Here is a 20,882-nt window from a genome sequence, read left to right as displayed (position 1 = left end):
ACACTGCAAAGCTGCACCATAGATACAGTCTGATTTAGGGGAAAACCTACCCTATCTCCAAGTCCCTTATCCCAGAGGACCCATTTTAACATCTCATATGCAATCTTCCTTTTTACAAGCTTTGCGGTAGCGAATGTGAAAAGTTGATTTCCTTGCAAAAAGAGGGAAAATAAATTATTGTATCCATTCAGATGTCTACATAACTGTTTTGTAAACCTAATGCTAGTTGATAGCAAGGCTTTTGAAAGGTCTTTTTTATACTGAAATAATTTCATAACCTTTTTGTGATGATTGAAAGTTTCCAAACTTTGCACCCAGCACATTCAGCAATTGTAGAGCTGATATAACATAGAAATTTTTATTAAGAAACTGAGTAGGCAGCCTTGGAATAAAGTCATGGGGTTTGATTGTTAGCTCAAGAAGGTATCCTAGAATTTTAATGGTCATGCAACTACACTGAAGAAAGACCCATGCAGGAAGCATTTGCTAGTTTGACTAAACTCAAGTACAAATTTCTGCATTTATTGTCTCTAGGAAAACAGTACTCTGTAGCCTACAAGACATATACAAATACTTTTCTTGTATAGAGTTCACTTTTAAATGTTTTTGTAGTAAATTAAATATTCCGACTCAGTATAACCCTAAATCTGTCTGTTCCAGGTTAGACATATTTTTGTTTATGAATATAGATGGGAATAATGGAATAATACTCTTTTTAGTCTCTTGCATTTGGTTTCTTTGTTTAACCATACTTTGCTGTATCCAGTTTGGAGCAGATGTAACAGTTGCAAAAACTTCCTTTCTTCAGCATAAAGCATTTCAAAGTTATCAGTGACTTGCGGAGGTTTGGCAGTTCCCAGAAATGTTATGTCTGTACTATTAACTGAATTTAAAACTTGAGGACAAAGAAAGAATAGGGAGACTCAGGCGAAGGAATTGATGCAAAATCTTCTAAATGAAGAGCAGGAATGGAGAAGAGAAGCTTTTGATTTTGTTAGATTCTGGGACACCTCTCCAGCCACTCTTTTCCCTTCATTTCTGCTGCCTGTGGAATTCACTTGTGAATTCACCTTTTTAAAAAAAATCCTCCCTATGTTTTAAAAATGTTTCATCTAAATGTTACCAACTAAAGGTTTCAGGAAGTTTTAGCTATGTGAATTCTTTTGCACTTCTTCATTTGATGCATATTCAACTAGCATCCCTTTCTTTTCTGTGTCCCAGCAACCAAGGCCCTGTGAGATGCAGTGAAAGCAATGTCAGCAGAACTTCAGTTTAGCTGAATTTAAAGTTGGGGGGGAGGGATTGGGAGTAATTTGGGGGGGATGTGTCTAACCTGTCAATCTAGTCAATACTATTTTTGGTATGTCTGTGTTATCTTGCAGTTGATCTAATGTTAAAAGCCCCCCCCCCCTTTTTTTTGTCTTCCTGAAACATTAAATTCACTGGCTTTTATTCAAACAGAAGATATGTCCTGAGAAGTCCTGAGAACATCATGCTCTTGGGAGTTCAGTAATTGACAATTAGAATGATTTTTTTTTTTTTTCTTTTTCCTTCCTAGCTACTGTGGCCTTGATACCAACTTGTTAACTTGAATCATAGTGGTGAGATTCATGGTGACCAACAGTGTTCGTTATCATGCACCCATCAAACTTCCTCAGAATCCAACAGCAGCCTCAGGTGGGAGAAGACAGTGCATGCTGGAGCAGCCTATTGAGTAGCTTTATTTTTACACTTTATTTTTACCTAAACCTCAGCAATCTGTTGGATACGAAGACAGCATCTTCAGTGGTGGCTGTTTCTTGGGCAGTGCTGTACTGGAACTGTTTGAGAATGTGGCATGCACTATCAACTCATGTTTCTGTGACACCATCCACAAGAGCACCAAGGAGCCTTACTGAGGATTTTAAGGTATGTCTTCAAAAGCTATACTAATTTTTCATTAAGTTTTTGTACCCCTGTTGGTCCAATGGACTTTCGTTTTAGAGATTGTCAGGCTATTCCCATATAAAGAAACGATTTCCCACTTAACTGTGAAAGTCTCTTGATGCATATCTAAATTCTGGTTGATATGATGAAACATTGCCATTTCTAATGTATGTGTCACCCTTAATTACTATTCAGATTTAGTATCATGCCATGACTTGTTCTATATAGCTGTCCTGGAATTTCAGGCATGTGGTGGTTTCAGACCACAAATGTGGCCAACCTCACAAATGTGAGGCCAACTACAAAACACTTAAGCAAATATTAAAACTTCAAATGCTAGCCAACCAGATCATATTTGGACACTTTCTGATTATGAAATAAATTCTTTCACAAGGAAAATAACAAACATGCAGTATATGAAACTGAGCTCCAGAACTCTGCTGCCCTCACCAGAGCCAACACTTGGGCTGAAGATGGATATCCCTTAATTATCAATAGGAATAGTAATGCGTATACATGATAATTGAATTCTTGTCACTGGCATAGTGAAGTGATGCTCCCATCTGTTGAATGTTTTACCTTGTCCTGTGGAGAGACAGAATGCAGGTGTGAAATTGCCTGTTGTTCACATATGCATGTATATCCCTTGTACACTATTTCACACTAAGGGAAAGCTGGTAACTTTTTCTTCTGAGATTGCTTTGAAATTCATCATGTTTGGAATAATCTATACAGCACTTGAGTTTGAGGGACATCAGTCTTACTGGTGCCTGAAACTTCAGGGCAAAATAATCCTAAATTCTTCCTCTGTAATTAGCGAATATGGTTAATATGCTCCTTGCTGGACATATTAAATGGAATATAGCACACACTAAATTGGAGTGATGAAAACAGAAGGGCACAGCTTTTTAGTGGTGGATGCTTCCAAGTGTTTGACTACAAGCCGAGTCAGGTTTTGCAAAATCTTTGGCCTCGAAATGTTTTCTGTGGCTCCGTCACCCTGTAAAACTAGTTCCATTTGCTAATGGTAACTTGCTGTCTAGGAGCAATGCCACCATGGCTCAATAAAATGGCTAAGTTTACTTGAATAGACCAGTAAGACATTAGACACTGTCTTCCATGAACTAGACTTATGTCCTATCTTACATTAGCATGAATCAGTCTAAAGTCCTAAAAGTTAGTATTCAGTAGTAGTAGTAAGGAGATCAAGATCCAATGGTCGTAAGGTTGTATCTAACCTCCAGTCCCACCATCCCATCGTTCTGCTTGCCTTTAGGTGGCCAAGGCCTTAGTCCCTCTATATAGGGACTAGGAGTTCTGCCATTAACTTTGCTAGGATCAAGATCAACTTCTGCATTGCAAATAGTAAAGCACTATGCAACTATTGTAAGATACTTGTGTAATTAGATCAGGATGGGCTGCATTCTCCTTTCCTCAGGGAGTTATGTACAGTACCTTGATTGGAACTGGAGACAGATTTAACCTGATTGAATCATTAAATGGAAATATAAGACAATGAACATTAGCCACTTAGTTCATTTCATAAATTCTAATAATTAAAACTGCATGTGCAATAATAATGGCTGTTCCAGAGATCTAAGTAAGAAAAATGCACCTTTGATATGTTGTGGCATAGGCATAATGAAAACATTGAGTTAATGGAGGATCTCTGTAATAAGAGTTACCATATAGAACCTGCAGTTGGAAATATATAAACATGTTTCCCAACAGAATTTCACTACGTCACAATTCATTAAGAAAATTGGCAATAACTGACAAGATAGGCACAAAATGGATTTTCATGTTGCTGGGATGAAGTATGGCTTCCAGCAATTAATGGTTTTAGTCATATTAAGCAGATAAATAATGCTATCTGACATTACAGTATTTCACATTACACTAAAATTTTGTAACATTTGCTCATAATATGACTTGAAATATGTTACCTAGGAAAAAAAATGTTATCTCTGGAACAGTCAAACCCCATTAGAAACCTTAGGCTTGAAAAATCACAATGTTAACAGTTATATCCCCTAGCAAAGGTTTGCGTTCCTTAAATAGTGTTAAATTTAAACCCAGAAGCTCTAGTCTCTTTTGGAGTTACTCTTCCTTAGTGCATTGGGCTTGAAAGGAAAATTTAGTGCACAAAATGTACTGTGCGTTACTGAATGTTGGTAAGTGAAACACTATGAAGAGCTGCAGAAAGAAGAGGGTAGCCTTTAGAGTGAAATCACATCAGTGATACTGATGTTCTCTAAAAAAATGTTTCTATATTCTGCTTTATAAAAAAGCTCCTAATCTTAATATGATCCCATTACCCATTATTAATAAATAATTTTATTATTTTAAAACTCATTCTAATTGGCATGTTCGCCTTTTTCATAACTGGATATAGTCTACCTGAGTACCATTCTTATTGTAAAAAAAGATCTTACTGTAAAATACTATGGGTCTAAATTTCCAGTTCCTGCTTGCATGAATAACTCCTCTGATTTCAGCATTCTTACTCATGTAAGTATAGTTTTATACTGGAAAATGCCCAATGTGTTCCAAGCATTCATAGGAATCAAGAACAAACACGGGAACACTATTTCTCTCTCATGTGATGCTAATTCTTTTCCAAATTCATTGAGTAACGTGGAAGAAAATGTGATTGCTTGTCAAAGCTCACATGCAGTTTTTTGTTGGGACAGTATGCAGTGAATTTGGAAGTGTCATGTTTAGCTGAAGGCAACGATGCTTAGTGTCTCAGCACCCAACTCCCACTGAATTTCAGCAGGAGTTAGCAAACAACCTTCCCTTGGACTTCAGTGAAAATCCTTGGCTTAGTATCCAGTCTGAGCTGCAGTTTCACTTGCAGGAAACAAGCTTTTTTTGAGGTCTTCTAAGGTATTGTTTCCCGAAACAGTAGAAGATAATCTGAGTGCAGAGAGAATACTGCAATTCTGTTACTAAAACACAAAAATGTTGAATTTTAATATGAAAGGACTACTAAAAAAAAAAAGTTCTCAAGATTGTTAGGATTATTGAATACAATAAACCTTTCCAAATCCAAGTCATAAACAAAACAGATAATCTTTTACATGTGCCAAGATACAATTTTATTGCTTCTCAGATAACACTGCATTTAGGCATTTATTTAACTTGAGGGTACGGGAAAAGCAAAACCAGTTCACTTATGTCTTTATGACATTTGTCCTACTGTATGTTAGTGGAAGAGGTAGGAACTTTTCGGAGACATTGCTGGCAATGTCATAACAAGTGCACACCAAAAGCTTAATAACTGTGCTAGCAAGAACATGTAACCTCTGCCAGACTCTGGTATCTAGATTTAATTATCTTCAATTGGAAGATGTAAAATATTTCACCACAGTTCTTATATGACCTTATAAAAACAACACTGTTTATGGAGGTCACAGTTCTGCATTGTCTCATGATGATTTTCACAAACTTGTTAAATTGCTGAAGTATATCACAACCTGGGAGTCTCAAAGCTCCTCTCTGGATGGTTGTGTAATCACCAGTGTGTGATGCTGTACACCAAACCTTCAAGGAACCTCCAAGTGAACACTGTTGTGGAGCCCTAATCTCCTAGTATTAGTGTTCAGAACAAATTCTAGTGATAGCAATAGCAACTATGTATATTGGACTTATTTCTAGCTTTTTCTTTTTTTTTTTTTTTAATGAGGTGAAGAAGAAACAGTTGGTGCCATATGTCCAGCTGCTGTTTGTAGATGACCACCCAGTGCTGCAAGAGCTGCCAATGACCCAGTGCTTTGGGAACTACTGGCTTTAAAGGCTTGGTTCGTGCTTTCACGTCATCTCTCTATGCTAGTCTGTGTTAGCGTTATTGCACCTTCATAGTATCAAAAAGAAGTACTGGTTTTATTGTGCTTGTTTTAAAACCAGTACATTTAAAACCAACCAAACTTATCTAAATTGGGTATATAAAAATATACATGTAACAGCTCACATTATACGGTAAAAAAGAAAGCACCTGTGTGGAAAGCTTACCCCTTTCTTTGGAAGGAAAGCTGTCTTCATGTAGTTGCTTCAGTAACACGTACTTATACGTATATACATACAAAACCAGAACTTTAGCCACATAAATCTGTCCTCTTATGTGGTAGAGAAGACAGAAGGCCCAGAGGGGTGATATGTCTCATTCTCTCTCCATCACAGAACTGCTGCCATTCACACTCTGTGAACAAGAGTATGGCTTGGGTAAAGTGCGAAAAGCGTGAGATAAATTATGCTCCATGTGGCATAATTCCTCCCAGGAAACAGCATAACCAACAGCCCACAAACAATTGTACGTTATTCTGTTGTCAGAAGGAGCAGCTGTCACTATGAACTCTACAACCCTCACTGAGGAATGCCGGCACAGAGTACTGGGCCACGTGTGCTGTCTCTGCACTGTGATGAAGGTTAGAGAGAAGGGCCAGTTGTACATGGTGCACTTGTAAAGCTATGAACCAGAGGGCTGCTGGATACCTTCTGCAGCACCTCTGGCCCAAACTGAGAGAGAAAAACAGTGTGGAGAAAAAGGTTGTGGATCTTGTTGTGTCAAACCTTTTCTCTGGATAGGAGCGTCAAAGTATAACTCTAAATTATTATACGCTATTAAAAAAGATGACTAAATAACTTAGTCTGTTTAAACATTAGGTTTCTTTCTAATCCTAGCTGCATTTCACTATAGTAAAAGTGGGTATTTGAAGAAAATATTTCACTCTTAAAGATCCTTGCAATTATGTTTTTAGAAGTGCCTTTTCCAGGTCAGGCTCTAATCTATCAAGAAAAGTTACCTTTTTATTTTTTCCAAAATAAAACCGTAGTAATTAGATATTGTATTTAACCATGTGAAAAGAGTAAAAAGCTATTTCTACGCGGTTTCTGAGGTAATAAGCTGGCATGTTAAAAATATATTAATGCAAGTCATTTGGTTGTGAGTGTGTCCCTTGCCCATCTTCCCCAAAAAGAGGGGATGGACACGGTGATTTCAGTAAAGTGGAGAAAAGGTCTGTGGCATACTGGTTGGTATACTGTATCATAGTTCATCATGGTTTCTTGTGAGGTCCTCCCCGTAATTAGTAGCTTGACTTCCAACGAACATATTCCAGTTGTCTAAAACCTCCTCTTTCGTTAGTTTTTGATCCTGGTGGGAGGAAAATAAAATCTCTGTAAGAACATTTTCAAAGCTAACCAAAAGACACACCAGCACAGACTTACAAGAGCCCTGGGAAACAGACAGTTCTTCAAAGCAGCAGACTGAAGGTTCAGGAATCATTGTAGCTGTCACAGTGAGTGAAATTTGGACCTCAGTGGAAGACAGAAGTCCCACTGGCTTCAGCTGGGTCAAACTGCTAACTGAAAGTTTTTTGTAATTAACTCACTGCCAAACAGTATATGGGTTATCTGGTACGCAGTTTTGCCCTGTGGTTTGGTTTTGCCTTCCTGACATAAAAATGAAAATCCTCTGTTGTACTTTGTTGAAGATGATTGCTTATGTTAGCAACTTATACACTCTCTGTGTAAGAGTGTTTTGGCTTTTCAGGTTCCAACTTTGCTTACACTACGCTTCTGAAGATCACCATCTGGGATCTACTGAACCATTAATCTCCCACGTTAGAGGAAGTAGATGTATTGCCTTTAAGTCTTTAAGTCAAAGATGTGTGTTTGATTACAGAAATGGGGTTTTCTTGGTACCTCCTATGTAATCATAGAATCATGGAATGGTTTGGGTTGGAAGGGACCTTAAAGATCATCTAGTTCCAATCCCCCTGCCATGGGCAGGGACACCTTCCACTAGACCAGGTTGCTCAAAGCCCCATCCAACCTGGCCTTGAACACTTCCAGGGATGGGGCATCCACAGCCTCTTTGGGCAACCTGTTCCAGTGCCTCACCACCCTCACAGCGAAGAATTTCTTCCTTATATCTAATCTAAATCTACCCTCTTTCAGTTTAAAGCCATTACCCCTTGTCCTATCACTACATGCTCTTGTAAAAAGTCCCTCTCCAGCTTTCTTGTAGGCCCCCTTCAGGTACTGGAAGGCTGCTATAAGTATCTTTTATTTTTCCTCTTGCAGTCTAAATTAGCATACAAAAGCCATGACCACTCTTAAAAAGAGTATTTCTACTGTGTTAAAACTTCCACATTTAAGATGATAATTTCTTATCTAACCTAATGAAAGCCAAGAGGACTTCTAGAGCTGATAAACTGTATTTTACTTTTACCTTGTGATTCTAACACTACCAACTGAAATTGGCATTGATACATTAATGCACTAGCAATTCTAGCCTCTAAAACTCCATTTAAAGTGTACTAACACGAGAAGTTATTAGGAATAAATTCTTGCAAGCTGATATGTTTAAAAAAAACACAACACCTTTGCTTTTTAAGAAAGTATACTAGAACACTAAGTACCTTGTCTACATCCGACTCATAGACTAAGTGCCTGGCTTCAGCTAGTGCGTGATCATAGTCTTGTGGGAGAATCCAGTGCTGAATCTCCTCTTTGTCCATCTTTCCATCCTTGTTGAGGTCACGAAAATCTGAAAACTGTTCACGCTCTGTAATCACCCAGTCAGGCTCTGGTCCACCCTCTTCATTTGCAAACATATCAGCTGGAGAGGAAATAAAGGTCTCACTCAAGTCATATTTAATTTGCGAATTATGCACGAACAAAAGACATTTGCACAGTGTTCCTCAGAGGAAGACTAAACTTTTCACTCTTTGCACAGTGTTTCTTTGTACAGAAAATGAAATGTGGGATGTAAATTGAGTAGCTGTGCGTATCTTCTCTCAGGCCTATTTCTTCATTGCTGGCAATTCTGTCCATTCTTACATTACCCTTGTATAGTAACTGTGCATTGCTGGTGAGGTTAACATGAGAGCTGGACATGTCCAAAGGCGATCATCCACTGAATTTCAGAATGAAAAAAATTCTTTAAGGATCTTTAGTTAAATAGCAATCATAAGCTTTAGTGCTAAGCTCAGTCACATGGGGAGAAAGGAACTCAGCAATTTTATCTTGTCCCTGCCAGCAAATGTCTTTGTGGATAAGATCAGACTCCAGCCAGCAGAGAGTGGTTAAGGGAAAAAAGGCACAGGGGGAATTTAGGAAAACAAAAATTGCTAAATGGAACTTGAATGCTTTTGTCCTGCTTTTAGAGACGTCTGTGTAAGAGAAATTCATCTGAGTAGATGACTCCTTTTTTAACCATGCAGTGCTGCAGCATACTCCAGTAAAAGGTATTCTGCAAACAAAGACCTGGAGAAGTCATGAATCAGTGCTGCATTCTGTGTGAGAAACCACAGGCAGTGCACTTGTCATAGATTGGTACCGTGGGATGGAGTACCATTTGTGACATAGGATGCATAGATTACGTACATAAGCTGCTCTGTACATCAGTCCTGTGCTATGTTTAAGAAGCATGAGTAGAAAAATGCCGCAGTAGCTATCTGTATAAACAGAGTTGGGAGAATAGCATTGATATTAAGAGCAAGTGATTTGTAACTGTTCTTTACAACATAGGCCTTCCAAATGATGAGTAGTGTGTCCACTTTATTCTTCTGGTCACTGTGGCCAATCAATTGTTTCCTGCTCATCAGGGCTGCTTCTTCCTCAAGCCTTCTACTTTTCTATTTATGATTAAAGCCTGCTTTGTGATACTACTCCTATGCCTTTTGGGTTTGGTTTTCCGGGATGTGCTAAGGAAAAGTGCACCCTACATGGATGGTCTCAGGGCCAGAGGTTGGCTGGTATCTATAGGAAGTATAAATGCTGGTCTCAAATCTAGGAATAACCTCCTCCGACCCTGCAGTATGAGCAACCCTACACTAGGCTGAAGTTCTCTATTGGCAGAACAGTCCACAGTGTCCCTGAAATACTCTGTTACCTCCTCACGCACAATAAGAATTTAGCGCACTCTGCTTAATATGACTAGGCGTATTTTGTTTTGCTGCTTGTGTAAAATCTAAACCAAATTTTGTAAAAGACAAAATAGAAGGAAGGAAGGAGGAAGAGGGAGGAATCGTTCTATAACCTTCAGCAGATTCCCCCATCAAACACCTGATCTAGAGACTGAAATTTTTGGACTTCTTTTTGTTGTTCCTTATAAACTACCAAAGAAGACATTTGGTTGTCTGTTTGTTTTTTAACCCCAGCTTCATCAAAAATAAAAAATATTACATCTGAAAAAGGGAAGTAGGAATATTTTAAGCGTAGTTTTCCTCAACTCATGAAGAAAACTTCAGACAACACATTCACTTTCTTTTTTCATTTTTTAAAGTGCAAATTATATTGTTTATTTGAAGCAACTGACATGTCCTGTCAATTTGATTTTTATCATCCTTGCCAATGTGGGGTGATCGTGACTAGAACATTCTATGTTCCTATCTATAGAAGACAAGAAAAACCAGCATTCACATGGTAACAAATGTTGACAATTACCTTATAATTATATGTAGGTAATGTCACTGAATGAACTGAAATTACTGTGGAAATTATGCTGCTCTGTTATTTCAGTCATAAATGAATAGATTTCACATTCTGAGGCTAAATATAATTTACAAGGAATAGAACCCCCCTGCCATTAATTAACATGTGTATATTGTTTCTGATTATATGTGAAGTGATCTTTATAGCACCACTAGAAACAGAAAGATTCGTCTGAGTTTGCACTAATGCTTTCCTGGTGCTACTTTCTTGATTTAAAATCCATCAAAGTGAGTGCAGTGGGAGAAGTTAGCTTTTGGTATCAGCATAATGATTCAAAAGGCTAAAATGTATTATGTATTGCTTATGTCCAGTCCTGCTTCTGTTTTGTCTTCATAGGTCTAAGTGCAAGACAGCAGCTAACTGCCTAGTGTGACTGAAGTTTGCGCAAATTAACTGTGACTGATCTGCTGTTGATGTTTCTGATTTTGTTCTCTTTCTGCCACTGAAGTAATGCACAGCTGACTTTCATGCGCTTCACAGCTTCTTTGAGAATCTTAAATCTTAGTGCTGGTTTTACACAGTTCACTTTTTAATGCACCTTCTATTTCTAGAAGAAATATAATGGCATCACCATTAGAGAAGTATGGGGGTTTACTTACTAATTAAACTAGGAAAATAACTAGTAGAAAAAAGGTGAATTTTCTCCTTTGCAATGTGTGCTTCCCAGCTATTTTGCATAGTCAAGTACCATTCAAACTTGGGAAGAGACTAATTCACTTTCTGATCCTCCTGCATTTCTAAACAATGTCTTCAAAAAGCTGTTAATGTGGTCAAGTATACAGAGAATATTCCTGTCATGAAAAATATTATTCCAGACCCTCTTAGCCAAATTATACAAGAATAAGAGGAGAACCTTATGCTGTAAAGTGTGAGGAACCTTTTGCTGGTGATGTTGCTATCTGCCTAAAATGAAATTAAACTTTCTGGGTTGGATGGTTGGTTTGAAATAGTTGAACTGGAGCACAGGAATGTCCATCTTTGGGTTGTTAATACTGCTGCAAATTTGAGAGAAGATGGACAAACGGACTGGAGATTATATAAGAAACAGATCTCAACACTTACCAATGTACTCATCTTGATCCACAAAACCATCTTCATTTTTGTCTATGTCTTCTAAGGTTTCCTGGAAAATAGTTTTGCATCGAAGTAATCAAGAGAGAACTGAGAATTCTGGCTACTCGCCTCTTCGATCATTTAATGTTTTGAGGCCTTGACCTGCCCTTGTACACAGGCAAATGTACTCTCACTGACTCCAGTGTGATTGTTGTTTATACAATGAACATACAAAAATCCTTTCATATTCAAAAAATTCCCTGCATGAATGAACTGGACACCATGCTTAAGTTTTAAGTTAGGGGCAGACACAAGCTTGCATCAAACTCTTAGCTGCTGCATGTCAGCATACCCTTCCTTTTATTTTGGTGTAAGTCCGTGCCCCAAGACTCTTTCTTGATTCCATTTAGGAGCTGTCTAAGTACATTTAACAAGTCTTTCTTATACTGAGAGCTCTAAATCAAGTGAATTTCATGAAAGGCATCCCTTTCTGTTCCCCACTTAGCTATTATGTGTATGTCTCTTTCTAAACCCTGCATGGAAAGGTTAGAGGAGCACTTTAAAGCTCATCCAAAAACTAAAAGTAAAAATAATGGCATTGGTTTTGCTCTGCTTACTAAGACAACGATGTTTTTCATATGCTCAAACTCCTCTGGGTGAAGGAAAGCAGTGAATTCTTCACGAGTGGCAGCTAAGTCTCCATCCAGATCTGCAGTTTTGAATCGTCTTTCATCTCTGGGCAGCATTTTCTTAAAACTGTGCTGATCGGTTGCATCTTGGAATTCTTCTGGATTTTCTGCAAATTAATCAAGACGATCTCAAAATTATGTTCCTTTTACAACATGTTACCACAACGAAGCACCCCAATTTGCTGTTAGAGTCTAGCAATACAAAGGCTTATTGCCAGAATAGCTGCTGTGTTAAAATGGAACTTCTCTTTCCTGTGAAGTTTTAAATTCAGGGGTCGAGTACTTGATTTGTTTTCTAAAGTTGACTTAGTAGTACAGGTAAATGTCTGAATAAGCCTTCTGTTGCAATTCAGGATAAAGGATTTTGCAGTATTGTATATTATCCTTCATAGATTTATTTTTTTTTAATCTGCTTTTACAAGCACTGCTTAGGCAGTACTTGGGGTAGATTTCATTCACAAAAGTTTTATTCTTCTTAGGAATCAGTATGATCCACACAACTTTTCAGTTTCAAAAAGCAAGCAAACCAAAGAAAAGTGGCTTCACAAGGTGGCAGACTGACTGAAATTATCTAACTGCTACGCCTCTGCTACAGGGAACCTAACAATTATTTTCAGTTTAAAACAATGACATTTTTTCAGGGTGTTCAGTGGCATAAAAGAAATCGTATTTGAGATAATTTTTAAAATAGGATCACTAAACTGACTTCAAACATGAAAAATACTCATATTATAACAATTTCACAATTCACATGTTGGGAGACAAACACAGTTGAAGACGACTAGGCCAGGAATCACAGATGGGAATTTTAAGTGTGCATTAACACAAGATCACAACGTAGTAGCTGTTCTGCAAATCTTGGGGATTACAGAGAGCAAAGACAAAGGGCTGAGAAGGGCTCCCAGGGATACTGCTGCAGGGATTGTGTGTCAAATATTTCCTTCCACAACTGTAATAAGCTCCATTTTAATCTACGGTAGACTTTGGAATTATTACTGCTACTGGAAGCTTGCTCCAGAAACTGCCCCTATGGTAGGTAGAGATTGTCTTCTCATTTCCACTAAGTATAAATGGTCGATTAATACTGATTTGTTGTTTTGTCAGCATTGCCCTTTAGCTTAAGTGATCTCTTCTCCTCCTTTCCCTTCATTAACTTATAAAAAGCAAAGGGAATGTTTGTGGGGGGAAAAAAAGATTCAGGTATATTTTTAATACATGCTTCTTTTGCCTGATTTGTTAAGGATTTTCATTTGCAGTTGATCACAGTCTGAAGCATGTTATTCTGCAAGAACTATTTTAATCAATAACTTTGCTATAGCTTAGACCCAGCCTAAATTTTTAGCATCTAGACTCTTAAGATTTTAGAGAGACTGAATTAACAAATACGGATTAATTATGCAATATATTATTTTTAATTACAGTACCATTTTTAATGTTAAAAAAACCCACATATTTCTCACTGGAAGAGACTTTCATTCAGCTTCGTCCATACATTTAATAATCCCTCTACAAAACCTTCTGTGTGCTCGTGACCCATGTGGAAATGGCTGCAATAAACAACTAAGAAGTGCTTTTGACCTCTGAGCATCTATAAAATTTAATGCGATTTTCAAGAGTCCTAAATGTGACACCAAACTCCTGTTGACTGTAAAGCATGCAATTATGCCTTATATCTCAATAGTCTTTGAGCATATAATCTGAAAATGTTATCTTACCTAGATAATAACCGTATGTGGCTTGTTTGTATTCTTCCCACGCAATTTTATTGTCCTTGTTTAGATCATAGTCTTTCCAAACTTTAGCCACGTTTTCATAGATATAGCGTTTCTGTACCCGTTTAATCCAGTTTTTTAATTCCTCTGTTGTGAGATAGCCATCTTTGTCGTCATCTATTCTATCCACAATCTTCCTGTAAAAAGAGACCAGCATCCTTAAGAGTTGACAGAAAAACAAACTGCATGTACTAAAAGTCCAATTTTAGTAATCTTTATCTGGCCCCGATTTTCCACAAAAACGGAGTGCCCAAAACTTAGAAAGCTGTCCTACTGGCTAAGGCTTTCTTGCATTTTGCAGATTATCCTAAGGGATACGTCTCTATTCATTATTCAATGTTGCTATGAATAACTGAAATGGAACTTGCACAATCAATATTAGCAAACAAAGTACCTCAGATAATACCTGGATTTCTTAGGTTGTATCTACTAACTTAGGGGGACCTGTTCTTCACTGTCGATAAGGAGTGACCATGCTGGGCTCAGACTACGAGACACGAACTTCACATGGGGAGAAAGCCTGTACTGGCACTTGCTGGAGGCAACCAGGGCAAAAATCTAGGATTTTGTGGACACCTGCAGTTTCTCCTGTGGCTTTCCAGCAGACTGACGCTAGGGTGGAGTGAGTTATATGACTGTGTAATGCTGGGCATGTACACCACGTACAGTCTTCCCTTCCATTCCTGTCCCTCCACTTCTGTTTCTTTTCTTTCTTTCCCAATGAAAAACAACATTGCTTGTGTTGCTAGGAATGCCTGTTACTTGCTAAAGCAGTAACTAGTCTGCAACAGGTCTCCAGTTATTGCTGGCAGTTGGGATATAAGCCACTGTCCTGTGTAAAGCTGCTAGCCTCAAGTCTTGTTGAAATCAGCAGGAGTGAAAGCTACTGGTGTACTCCCAGGGAAACTTCCATCTTTGAAAAGTTCTGCATACAGCTGCAGATAAAACCGACCTGAAAAACTATGTTAAAAAAAAGAGGCAACGCTCTCCTCTGCCATTTAGGTTCTCTGCAATAAATCTCTCAAGGGATGCCTGTAATTGCTAAACACCACCAGTTTGGGTTTGAGCTTGTAAAACTGGCTTCTGTCCCAGCTACAGTGGTAGACCAGATGATGAAAACCTTGTCCTGGTTTCAGCTGTGATAGAGTTAATTCTCTTCTTAGTAGCTGGTACAGTGCTGTGTTTTGGATTGAGTGTGAGAATGATGTTGATAACACTCTGATGTTTTAGTTGTTGCTTAAGGATTTTTTTCAGTTTCCCATGCTCTGCCAGCAAGCAGGTATACAAGAAGCTGGGAGGGAGCACAGCCAGGGCAGCTGACCTGAACTAGCCAAAGGGGTATTCCATACCATAGAACGTCATGCTCAGTGTATAAACAGGGAGAGTTGGCCAGGAGGGGCAGATTGCTGCTGGGGCATCGGTCAGTGGGTGGTGAGCAACTGCATTGTGCATCACTGGGGTTTTTTCCTTCCCCCCCCCCCCCCTTCTTTTTTTGTTATATTCCTTTTCATTACTATTATTATTATTTCATTATTATTGTTAGTAATATATTTTAATTCAGTTATTAAACTGTTCTTATCTCAACCCACAAGTTTTACCTTCTTTCCCCATTCTCCTCCCCATCCCACTGGGAGCTGGGGGGAACTGAGGGAGCAGCTGCGTGGTGCTTAGCTGCTGGCTGGGGTTAAACCATGACAAACCTTTACCTAAAATAAGAATGCAGCTTTAATCCCACAACTTGTAGATAAGCTTGTTACAGCGTTCTTATGTTCTGGGCACTGGCCTGTGGGAAACTATGTACCCTGCTCTTCGAACTGGGGCAGTTAGCACCATGTCTCTTCTGCACATCCAGACTGGCTTTGGGCACATCAGCAGTTTTAACCCTTGTATCACTGCTCATGAGGTACAGGAGCAAACTGACTGTAGTTGCACTGCACCTAGCTCAGTGATCACCCAGTGGCCAACTCCAGATAATGTGAATGACCATTCCCCATAGGCTGAATCACCATGCCTATGGACTACTTATATGTCATTTGTAAGACGGGGTAAGAGCAGGAGTTGACTTGACTTGTCTAAGTCCTGACTTGAGATTCAACAGAAGAGCTCCCTAAACCTCTAGGCAGCCAAAGGACACGGAAAAGTTCTGCACTTTTAAATATTCTTTTCAGTTCAACACCTTGGTTCTCCACAATGAAACCAACCCTGGCCAACTGGAACTGCTCAACTAGTGAAGCAATGTCTTTCCCCGAGCCTTAGTTATGCAAGTGGTAAGTAGAGTCAAATCACAGCAGCAGCTTCTGCTGAATTTCCAGCAATCTTGTGTGAGTCTGATAGTATCAGACTGAATTTATAAACATGCTATTTCTGAGCTACGGGGGGAAAAAGGGCTGCTGACTTTGCTTTCTGAAGTAGTAAAGTATGAATTGACTGACTGGAAAACCTTTTCTCTTTTGTACAAATCTCATGGGGAATTGACCGCCAAGGGTCCCTTTCACTGCACGATGGACTGTATTTGTCAATAGATTTGCCCCACAATGAATCTGACTTAATTGGTTTAGCTGGTATTTCTTTCTATTGTTAAATGTATTAGTTATAATAAATGATTCTGCTAGTAGCTCTTTGGTATTTTTAACATGAAGGAAGTCAGGACTGTTTACCAGACAATGTTTCATGCCTCTTCCTTTTCACCTGTTTTTATAGGTCCATTGCATCCGTATGCACTATTTCACTCTGCTTCCCAGCTGAAGATGGGAACAAAGAAATAGTCTTGCCTACAGACTCCCAAAGGTATGGTTAATAAGCTGTTGTATGGACTGCGGACCTCACTTTTTCTACTGACAATTACCTGTAAAATGGCTCAGGATCATTCTAAGTTTTGTAGCAGAGCTAATGTAAATTGATCAGTCTGAAAAGCCCTAGTGCCTTTATTTTAAATAGTTAATTCTTAAATACAGCAAAAATTTAAGGAGCGTGTTAACAGACACAAATGCCAGCTCATACACAGGAATTTACATGCACAAGTGTGTAATACCTGAAAGCTTACTTTCTCCCTTTAACTGAGGTGGGATTACAGTATTAGTTTCCCACCTCATAACAAAGAAGCTAGAGGGCACATGCAACAGGTACATACAAACTGTTATTAGAGAGATTTAAGCTGCCAGTCTGCAAAGACATCTGGTGATGAAACAAAGTTGGGGCAAGGAAATCATTGCTACGAAGTGGCTGAAAGAGGAAGGCTTCCCCTCTGCACCTGATGTGAGTACAACTGTATGTTGACAAAACACTGGCCTTGGCCTGTATGAAGAACAGAAACATTTATATTGTGAGGATCTGTAACCATCTTCTATGGTTTCTGAAAATGACAGGCCTATCACAAATGGCAGGGAGAGGGTTCAGAGGACCGTAGCCCCACTCCCTTCCTTCTTAGCCCATCTCCAGTCTCTTAATACAGTCCTTGGATGCTGCACGAGGATTATGTCATGCTTCTGCAAAGCCAGGTGAGTTGTGGTACTGCACATGGGTGGGCAATGTGTGATTCTTCCCTTGTCAAGCGATCCAGTGTGGGAGGACAGGGAAAAGGGATGCCCCTATCATGGAATCTGTCATAAGGGCAGGTGCACTCCCAGGTCATGATACAATTATGGGCTGGTATGCGCCACGATCTCAAACCAAGATCATACTGTGCAGCTGCTCCTCCACTGAGGCTGCAGGTAGTTGAGTTTGCAGGGCTTTTTCTGTCTACTAGCTAGTTCCTTTTTGTTTGCTGGAAGAAGGTGAGAGTAGCTTTGCATTACTGCTGCCTAGCCCTGGGATTCCAATCCCAGCATTGGTCATAGGGATGACCAATGTGCTGCCACCCTTCCTAAGCAAGGTAAAATGACTTACAAATGCAGCAGCATACACTTTGGTTAGAGCAGCAGACTCTATGTTCCTGTTTTCTCCCAGAAAGCATTGAAAAATAGCTTTTCATTAAATGCCTTCTTCCTAAAAGCCACTCACTTGCTGAGAAGTGACACTATTTGTAACCCTCACTGCAGAGGTTGCCCATAACAAAACTGTTTTGCTCAGTATATCTGATTATTAAACCACAATAAGAAGAAGTGAAATGTTTTAAAAATCCTCTCTCTCCTCTACCTCCCGGTATGACATCTGAAATTACAATGTTAGGAAATGCTGAAAGTTATTAAACTTTCCTACAGGGCCCCCCAGGAACCACATCTCTGATGTTCTGCTGCACAATGCTCACCCCACAATGTGGGCTTTGGTCCTCAGAGGGACGCTTTAGTCACCTCCATTTAAAAGGTTATTGACTGTGGCTGTAGCTTAACATGCCTGTGTCACCTCTCCAAGGTGCACAGTGAGATCGCTAAAAGTGAAGCTTCTTCCCTTGCTGAGCTAGCGTTTGTAAAAACTGTTTAAAAACAGCCCTATTGTTAAATCATATCCCCAACTGAAATATCTACACTGGTGTAAGTATAAGTGTAGACCAATTTTAAAAAGGCATGTCCATTTTAGTGATACGCTTTATGAGAATCTAAGTCATAGATCATGTATGCTGAGAACATGGTTTCTTTTGCTCCTTCTTGAAACAATGCGGATGAAATTGGTCATTTCTGATAACCACTTTATCTATTTACTCACTGAGATACAGGTAAATAGTAGTGACAGCTTCCAGAAGGATCACGAGGTCAGTCTGTGAGATAACAGTGATACTGCATGTCCTGGTTTTGGCTGGAATAGAGTTAATTTTCTTCCTAGTAGCTGGTACAGTGCTGTGTTTTGGATTGAGTGTGAGAATAATGTTGATAACACTCTGATGTTTTAGTTGTTGCTAAGTAGTGCTTATCCTAAGTTAAGGACTTTTCAGTTTCCCATGCTCTGCCAGCAAGCAGGTGTGCAAGAAGCTGGGAGGGAGCATAGCCAGGACAGCTGACCCGAACTAGCCAAAGGGATATTCCATACCATGGAACATCATGCCCAGTATATAAACAGGGGGGAGTTGGCTGGGAGGGGCGGATCACTGCTGGGGCATCAGTCAGTGGGTGGTGAGCAACTGCATTGTGCATCACTTGCCTTTTCTTGGGTTATATTCCTCTCTTTGTTATATTCCTTTTCATTACAACTATTATTATATTTTTTAATTATTATTGTTGTTTTTATTTTAGTTAGTAAACTGTTCTTATCTCAATCCACAAGTTTTACTTTTTTTTTTTCCCCCCGATTCTCCTCCCCATCCCACTGGGAGGGGGGAGGAGTGAGTGAGCGGCTGCATGGCGCTTAGTTGCTGGCTGGGGTTAAACCACGACACTGCACTAAGAGGTTATGATGGAACTAGGCAGACATACAATGAGTAAGTACCACTCCCTATGGACGGGAAGTAAAGGCAAAGGTAATCTTAGTGAGAACATGCAGATATTTTAAACGATTTTCTTGTTAGTAACTACATAAAAAGATCTTTATTGTTAAACTTAGTTCTAATTAGCGATCTCACTTCCTGTAGGTGTAAAGGAGGGAGTAGCAGTAAAATAAGGGAACTGTTGCATGGACTCTGTTCTTGAAGTAAAGAGCATCATGGAAGCAAGAGCAACGCTGTAAGACAGTGGGCAAAGATGTCACAAGCGGAAAAGCTGTGCGAAGACGGCTTCAAGTGGACTTGTAAATGGAGCTGTAAAGAAGGAATGGTTTAAACTTGATTCACACTGATGCGGTCCAGGCAAGTGAACCAGAGGTAAGGAGCTGTACCAGCAAAGCCCTCCAGCAGTGGGTGAGGTCTGTCCAACACCGGGCACAGCACCACATACAGCAGCTCCCTCCACGAGGCTATGTGCTGAGGACCAGAAAAGGCAGGAGAGAAAAATGCGAAAGTGATGAACTGTTGGTCGCTCGTTTGCAAAATCAGCGGGGTGTGAAAGCAGTCTAACCGAAGAGGCACCACTGGCTGTACAGGGGTACCGGGTACTACTACACGAGCCCCTCAACGTGGGAAGGAGCCAGCCTCTCCCCTGGGGCCGGGGAGCTGGAGCGCGGCAGGCAGCACCCAACACCCTCCAGCCGCTCTCCCCTCCTATCGCCAAGCCCCCCGCCGCCCCCTCGGACACCCGAGAACAGGCAGCCCCACGCCGCCTCCCTTCCCCGCGCCCGCCCCGGCCGGCGGGCCGCCCCCGCCGGGCCCTCCCCCTGCCACGTTTCCGCAGGCCGCCGCGCTGCCGCCACCGGGCGCAGCGCGCCGGCGCCTCTTACCCCAGCCTTTCCCGGCTCTCCTCCGGGCTGAGCTGGTCGAAGCTCCGCGCCTCCTCCTTGCCCAGGAAGGCCTCGTGGTCGTACTGGAAGCCCGGCCGGTCCTCGTGCTGCGCGGCGCCGGGCCGCGCCCGCTCCTGCCGCGCTGTCGGCTTCCCCAGGCCGCCCGGCAGCAGCAGCAGCAGCAGCACCAGCGCCGGGCACCACCCCGCCCCGCCGCTCCCCATGCCGCGCACCGAAGAGTCCCGCCGAGGCGGCGGCTAGCACCCCTCCGCTGCCCGGCGCCGACCGACGCCGCGACCGGCCCCGCTCATCGCGCCCGCCCCGCCCCGCGGCCGCCCCGCCGCTCCCCGGCCCCGCTCCTCCCCCGGCCGGTCACGGCGGCGGACGCGATTGGGCAGCGGCCGGCGGGAGGGCAGCGCGGCCCGGCCCGGCCCGGCCCGGCGCCACGTCTGCACAGCGGCGGGAGACGCCCCGGGGCCGCCCGGCCGCCGCGGGGGTCCGAGCGGTTTGTCAGGGGAACCGGGAGAACCCCCTTCGGCAAATCAAAGTGGGGAACTTACGGTCCTCTTCCACTCATTTGTCATCATGACGTTCTGAGCTTATACGGTTAAAAAACCGCGTCAGCGCAAAATAGCCGCTCATTTCCGTTTCTCTGTTATTCTGTGTAGTTTCTTCATCCAGAGTATCAGGTTGATGGTTT

General features: G+C 41.0%; 1 protein-coding gene across 1 annotated transcript; it reads right to left on the bottom strand.

Moving 5' to 3' along the window:
• Positions 1 to 4,869: 4,869 nt before the first annotated feature.
• Positions 4,870 to 20,406, bottom strand: RCN1 (reticulocalbin 1). Its single transcript, XM_050898085.1, has 6 exons — positions 20,183 to 20,406; positions 13,886 to 14,079; positions 12,099 to 12,277; positions 11,491 to 11,551; positions 8,352 to 8,551; positions 4,870 to 7,081 (listed from the first exon to the last, which is right to left on the bottom strand). Exons 1-6 carry the CDS (start codon positions 20,404 to 20,406, stop codon positions 6,974 to 6,976), a joined length of 966 nt encoding a protein of 321 aa, XP_050754042.1. The 3' UTR covers positions 4,870 to 6,973.
• Between the last annotated feature and the right edge of the window lie 476 nt (positions 20,407 to 20,882).

The sequence above is a fragment of the Gymnogyps californianus genome, chromosome 5 (assembly GCF_018139145.2).
Source record: "Gymnogyps californianus isolate 813 chromosome 5, ASM1813914v2, whole genome shotgun sequence".
In the NCBI taxonomy this organism is placed as follows: Eukaryota; Metazoa; Chordata; class Aves; order Accipitriformes; family Cathartidae; genus Gymnogyps; species Gymnogyps californianus.
Note: the sequence above shows the minus strand (reverse complement) of the source record. Positions and strands in the feature narration are given on the sequence as shown.

Coding starts and splice junctions, on each gene's coding strand:
- RCN1 (XM_050898085.1), bottom strand. CDS start 20,406: ATGGGGAGCGGCGGGGCGGGGTGGTGCCCGGCGCTGGTGCTGCTGCTG. Junction 14,080..20,182: donor GAGAGCCGGGAAAGGCTGGG/GTAAGAGGCGCC, acceptor CTCTTTTTACAG/GAAGATTGTGGATAGAATAG. Junction 11,552..12,098: donor TGAAAAACATCGTTGTCTTA/GTAAGCAGAGCA, acceptor ACTATTTTCCAG/GAAACCTTAGAAGACATAGA.